Here is a 7,184-nt window from a genome sequence, read left to right on the forward strand (position 1 = left end):
GGGGCCGACAGCTCGGGAAGCAACAGCGTGTAGCGTGTGCGCTGAGTACATCTCCCCCCTCTATGACATCCCCTCTTGGGGCATGAGTGCCACGACATAAGTCAAAGCAAAATAGTATGGCATATTAAAAAAAAAAAAAAAAAAAAAAAAAAAAAAATAATAATAATAATAAGAAGAAAAATAAATAAATAAAAAAAAAACATGAGCGATCGGCAGACCCCACAGGAACAATATGCACCCCTACAGGAGACCCAACAGGGGTAACAAGCCAATATAACTCCAAGAAGCAGAATAGACTGTAAGGAGCAACATCACTCAGTCCCTTTGAGAAAGTAGTGGAGGAGCAGGATCATCAGCGCTGTCGACATCCCCTGAAGTCGCATCCAGCAGTGGCAAGGGTGAGGTAGCCCGACCGGGGTGAGAACGCGGATCCATCAGGGTTTGCAGGTGGAGAACTTCGCGGGTGACCGAGAGACCCAGGTGTTTCAGGAAGTCCGGACCATCTGAGGGGTCCCGGAGTACATGTTGAGTGGAGCCGTGGAAAGCAATAAGGCGGAACGGGAAACCCCATCGATATTTAATTCCGTTAGAGCGAAGGAGCTCAGTAATGGGTTTGAGAACTTTCCGTTTCTGCAGCGTAGATGGAGCAACATCCGCGTAGAGGTGAGGTGTGATACCATCTAAGGATGGCGAAACATTGCGAACCGCACGAAAGATAGCTTCTTTGGTTGTGTAACGATGGCATTTTAAAATGATATCTCGCGGGTTATCCGACGGCGCAGGACGAGGCCGAAGAGCCCGGTGAACCCTGTCAAGATGGAGGTCCTCGGCCGAGGCCTCAGGTAGTAGAAGGCGAAAGTATCTTTCTATAAAGTCAGGCAAGGGAGCCGTTTCGGGCACATTACGTACCCTGATGTTGCAACGCCGCGAACGGTTGTCCAGGTCTTCAACCTGTTCCTGTAGGCTCCGGTATTTAGCCAGGGTACCTTCCCAGTCCGCTCTAGAGGCCTGTTGCTCCTCGGCCATCACCACACGGTGTTGCTCGAGTACGGCAGTGCGGGACTGCAGATCTCGTACCTCCGACGTCAGGGTCGCCAAACCATCTTTGATGTCACGATGGAGGTCCTGCTTAACTGCACGAAGAAGATCGGTAAGTTCTGCAATGTCTTTTTTAGTGCAGGGAGCGTCTAAGTCATCATCCCCAGGGTCCGGGCCGCAGGAAGCACGTGGTGGAGCGGAATCCTTCTTCCGAAAGTAAGAAGCAACCGCGGCCGATGTATCTTTTGGGGGATGTTTAGGCATCGTTGTCTGCCGAGAAGGGATCCAAAAAATGTCCGGAATCGCTGTGAAAAGCTGTTAATCTCGGCGGGTGAGTCAGGAGCAACTTAACTTGCGGCCATCTTGGTCGAGCTCCAGGACACGCCCCCTAGCCAGTTAATCATTTTAATCACCATTTTTAATTTTACTCATAAAAAGCAGCATTATAAAAAGGCAATTATAAAAAGTGTGTCTTAATATATTAACACTTTATTTACATAAGTGATAGTGTAATTATTCCAGGTTGAGGGATGCATAAGAGTTGACTATATACTGGCCCATAAAAATTCAAAAATGCTAAATCCATGGGAGCACTAAACGATGGTGACCAGGCTACTGCGTAACACCACTTAATGATGCAGAAGGTGGGCATGTTTACTCAACATTACTTGCAATTATGAATAAAATGTGCGGGTAAACAAAAAAAGTAAAACCTTTAATGTACATTCTCTTCATAAACTTTATGAAGCCTGCGGGGAACAGTTGTATTTTTGTATAAAGAGCAGTTACGCTGAAATCGCTAAATCTGTGTATGTTTATAAAAATAAAAGAACGAAATTGGGAATTAGATCAAAAAGCTTTACTTAATATTTCCAAATATGTATACTATATTCTTTTTAATCAGTAACCTATAAAGCATTGCCATATAGAAGTTCCCGGATGTCCTTGGTCCATTTATCATTTGGTTCCTGTATCTCTCACCAGTATATCAAGAATATGAACACTTTATATGCAAGTCTTTGCGACACTGAAATCCTGGCAAACATACATAAAATACACACAGGTGTTAAAAAAGATAAAGTCTCTAGTTCTTAGTTCCCATCGTATGGAACAATATATCACAGAGTCGAGAAAAGGAGGCATCTTTTAGTTCAAGATGAATTACTACTATGGCAAAAGCTGTGAGGGTCTAGCAATACAAATTCAAAAACATAAAACTAGGGGTCTGGGACAGCAATATTCAAACAAAGATGGGATCCACCATCTCATATCAAGGCACAGGTATAGAGTAACACTGGAGATAAACAAAAACTTTTCGCAACAATGTATTTTCATTGTACCAATAGGCCATTTACATGTACCAAGGACCTGCATTCGTGATTAACATCCAAGCCCGGACACGTGCTACCACTACTGATTCAAGCTTGGTGTTGCACAATGGCCAGGAACACTGGTTCTAAGATGAATCCACTTGAGATGCATTAGACTTCTTTCTTCTTTAAAATCAATGGTCCCACGTTGTCCCCCACAACCTCGTTGTGCTTGTTATGAGAGCCATCACAAACTGGGAACTTAAGAAAAAGAAAAAATATGTATGATTTTAGTTTCATGACATAACGGAATAACTGAAAACTTCATCATACATGTGCAGGGTCAGCCAAGCTCTTCACAAGAGCCAAGGTTTACTGAACACGTGCCTTCATAATGTATAGCAAAGTCAAGGGGTTGAGAGCAAAGTCAAACTTCACAGCCCTCCTGTAAACTCTCCTACCAACTCTACATTTAACGAAGAAACCCTAATGTTATGCACAAAGTCAATCCATGCATGCCAGGCAGTCACTAGTCACCTGTTCCATTCCCCTCAAGCTCCTAACTGCAAATGACAGTCTATCTTTTGAACGACTAATTGCTGGCTGGTGTCTGGGAATGTTGGCTTCAAAGGTTATAAACTACTTACAGTTTTAGATCGCCAGCATCGACAGTAGGCAGCTTTAGCAAGATGCAGATCCTCTATATTTATCTCATTCACCACCTTTGGGTTCTCTTTTTGAATTTTCAGGTTAATCAAGCTGTCTTTTTGTTTCTTCTTTTTTGTCAGGAACGGTCGAATTGCAAGGTATCCAAGCAGTGCCATGACACCAAGGAACGGCAATAGTCGCAACCATTCTGAAACTTAAAGAAAAAGATTTAATTAGGATTCAGTGTATCAGCAATGCTAATTTCCCTTCTCTTAACATCTAAGCATTGTTCATAAGTATGCAATCAGTATGTACAGACATTTTCTGGAATCGTATTATTTTTAGTGAGTTCTGTGGCACAACAGACAAAAATAAACATAAAACACACATACAATCTATTTGGGGGCCCATGGCAAGTGGGGGGATTGCTCGGACTAGGATGACAGAACTCTGAGAGCAGACCAAGTTTATCAGTAGATGACTCAACCTAATGGAGAAATGGGAGATGCGGGAAAGGCGTTGGGCAACTTCTGGAGCAAACGTCTGGGCCTTGCTCTGTATAATTAAAAAAATTGTGTAACTACAGCGCCAGAAACATAGTCCCTAGTTCTGCTGAATGCCCAACCCTCCCCGTAAAGAATACTCTGATCACATCGAAGTTTGCCTCATTTGTAATTTTTCAAGGGACGCTTGTCACATGGTCACAGATTGGAGAAGTTGTTGCCACAGAAACAAGAAAAAAAAGCTTTTTAAAAAGCGTTTGTGTTGTTTCTACGTGTGAAAGCCGGAGCTGCTAATATCTATCAGCTTTGCATGCTAGAGAGAACAATTAATGTTTTGTCAGAGCAAAAAGTAAAAAGTTGTTGACAGGTTGTCAGAATGGAGAAATGCATAGAACAGTAGAGGTCCTCCAGATTAATTAATTTAAAATACTTCTCCCCAAGACTCGATGATTACTTTCTTTTTGTACTTTTGGTGAGTCTTGTGAAAGATAGAATATTGTACCATAAAATCTCAGACGTGAGGAACGAAGCACTGAAAGTGTTGCAATCGGGTACATTTTTGTTTTGTTTTTTTAAACTTCGGTATAACACGGCCCCCACACTTTCAGGACTCCTGAGAATGAAGAAAATTGTGTGTATTATACCCAATAACTTACAGTATACACAAAAAAGAATTAAACAGTGTTTTAAACAGAATAAAATAGTCAGTGAATAGTTTTCCTTCATCCAGCCTCTGGAGTAATGACTTTCTTAATGTTAAGAGACATGGCAAGGGGTCAGTAGAGGAAGAATACTGACCTGCAGGGGACCTTGTCATGCACACATCTGGGGATTGCAGGTCGTGCTATACAGCTGCACAGAGTAAGGGGGGGTGTCGCATCCCTCCAAACAGCTGCACAGAGAAGGGGGGGCGCATCCCTCCAAACAGCTGCACAGAGTAGGGGGGTCGCATCCCTATATACAGCTGCACAGTGTAGGGGGTCGCATCCCTATATACAGCTGCACAGAGTAGGGGTCGGGGGTCGCATCCCTCTATACAGCTGCACAGAGTAGGGGTCGCATCCCTGTATACAGCTGCACAGAGTAGGGGATCGCATCCCCCTATACAGCTTCACAGAGTAGGGGGGTCGCATCCCCTATACAGCTTCACAGAGTAGGGGGTCGCATCCCCCTATACAGCTTCACAGAGTAGGGGGTCGCATCCCCCTATACAGCTGCACAGAGTAGGGGGTCCCATCCCTCTATACAGCTGCACAGAGTAAGGGGTCCCATCCCTATATACAGCTGCACAGTGTAGGGGTCGGGGGTCGCATCTCTCTATACAGCTGCAGAGTAGGGGTCGCATCCCTGTATACAGCTGCACAGAGTAGGGGACCGCATCCCTCTAAACAGCTGCACAGAGTAGGGGGTCGCATCCCCCTATACAGCTGCACAGAGTAGGGGGTCGCATCCCCCTATACAGCTGCACAGAGTAGGGGGTCGCATCCCCCTATACAGCTGCACAGAGTAGGGGGTCGCATCCCCCTATACAGCTGCACAGAGTAGGGGGTCGCATCCCTCTATACAGCTGCACAGAGTAGGGGGTCCCATCCCTCTATACAGCTGCACAGAGTAGGGGGTCCCATCCCTCTATACAGCTGCACAGAGTAGGGGGTCCCATCCCTCTATACAGCTGCACAGAGTAGGGGGTCCCATCCCTCTATACAGCTGCACAGAGTAGGGTCACATTTGGGCAAGACTGCATGTAGACACAAAAAATGACTTCCTTCTACAAGACATCCTTGCCCTGACAGATTTGAAGCTTGAGAAAATATGAATCTGTCACTTTCCAGAATTCTCCATTTGACAGTCCGCTTATATACGGATTACAAACTACCTTATACGTATACCATTGGAGCTGCCGTTCTAATTTCCCATTCTCAGGATCTGCATGATTATTCCTCCCCGTGAAATTAGAAAACGCACAATTTACAGAAAGTCCTCTGCTTCCTAATAATAAGGGAATCTGCAAACACACAACAGTACATAAATCAAATCTCCACAGACATTTACTTGAAGAGTCACACTTTAGGCAGATTTTACATTCTGTCACTGCTGTCCTACACAGATGGCGTTGACCAATTTGCTTTGGATCTAGGAGCGAGCTTTTTTTTTTTTCTTCTTTTTTTCTTCCCCAGTCATGCTTTTATTCTGATATATTACCCCAGCAGCCTGCAGTTAAAGGATGCCTATTGGGCCGATACGACCTAAAACACACAATTTATTGCTGTGCCACTTTGTACATTACCGCAGTTAACCCCTTCATGACATGGGGCATTTTACACCATAAAGACTCCAGCTTGAACATTTAACCGTTAGCCCTCTTTTTGTGTTTTAGTGTACCTACCAAAGATTAAATTATGTCAATGTTGCATATTTAAGTTAATAAATATTATTAGGGCAGTAAACTGTCCCTATTAGTTATTGTTATCAAAAATGTTTAACTGACGAACTAAAACCCAACGAATTACATTAATTTATATGCCCCCCTGCAAATTATGAAGTGCTGTTACAATAAGTAACAAAAAATAATGTGCAACAAGACACATTGAGACATATAGATAGAGAAAGAGAATGGGGCCCTAACCCTATAAACTTACAATCTATTGGGTTGTTCAGAGGGAATGAGACAGAAGGACAGGGGAATATTAATATAATGCTACAGAACCTGTGAGATTTTCAGTTCTGGCGGGACAATTGGCCACCTGTGTGAGGGGCTGGCGTTCCAAGAAGGAAGCCTGTGGCCCTCACCACCGTATGGAGATAATACCGTACTTAGGTCTTCCAGGGCAATCGCTACCATGTTTCCGTTACATGTCTGGTGGAGATATCTAGATGTAACTCGGTCTGTGTAACACGGCACCGGACATACCTCCCTGCACGGCCGCAGAAAACTACACACGGAACAACATGAGAACACGCAAAGAAGCAATAAAGCAGTATATTGCAGGCCTGAGCAGTGCCACCCACACGCCTGCTACCTACCTGTCAGTCTGATGAAGCCAGCGATGCTGTCCGGTATGGGCAGCCGCTTCAGGTAAGCCGGTAGCTGCACTTTTATAACACGGGCTACTTGCTCCAACACCATGGCTTCTTCGTAGCGACACCAGCCTCAATGGAAGAGCTGTGTGGAAAGAACTCTTCTTCCTGGAGGCGCCAAGCGCTCCAGTGACCTCTTCGGACCTCCTCCTGACAGCGCCGCTCCTCCTTCTCTCTCATTCCAAGCGACGGTACCCATTGCTTGCTGGGTAAGAGCGAGCAGCACCCGGTGGCCGTGAGGAGGAATGCTGGCGGTGTAATACTGTATCTCCTGTAGACAAGCATCAAAGTTTTCTATAGAAACAGCAGAGAATGTAATTGTGCAAATGAAAAGTTATTTGTGTTCTAAATCCTCTACTCTGCTACAAAAAATACAATATGTAGGTCAAGAAGTCTTGAAAAACGCCCTACCGCCTAAAACAAACATCCATCTTTGGCCAAGTATTAGGGATATGAGGTAAACGTGCACAAACAAAATGCATACAAATACATACAAGTGATGACATCAGTCTACACTCACTGGCCACTTTATTAGGTACACTTGCTTGTTAACACAAATAGCTAATCAGCCAATAACATGACAACAACTCAATGCATTTAGGCATAT

At 44.4% G+C, this 7,184-nt stretch overlaps 1 protein-coding gene across 1 annotated transcript; it reads right to left on the bottom strand.

The window, feature by feature from the left end:
- Positions 1-1,882: 1,882 nt before the first annotated feature.
- CISD2 (CDGSH iron sulfur domain 2) lies at positions 1,883-6,733 on the bottom strand. Its single transcript, XM_053461559.1, has 3 exons — positions 6,524-6,733; positions 2,996-3,210; positions 1,883-2,609 (listed from the first exon to the last, which is right to left on the bottom strand). The coding sequence occupies exons 1-3, from the start codon at positions 6,624-6,626 to the stop codon at positions 2,520-2,522; spliced, it is 408 nt and encodes a 135-aa protein (XP_053317534.1). The 5' UTR covers positions 6,627-6,733; the 3' UTR covers positions 1,883-2,519.
- Positions 6,734-7,184: the final 451 nt, after the last annotated feature.

This window comes from Spea bombifrons, chromosome 1 (assembly GCF_027358695.1).
Source record: "Spea bombifrons isolate aSpeBom1 chromosome 1, aSpeBom1.2.pri, whole genome shotgun sequence".
NCBI lineage: Eukaryota > Metazoa > Chordata > Amphibia > Anura > Pelobatidae > Spea > Spea bombifrons.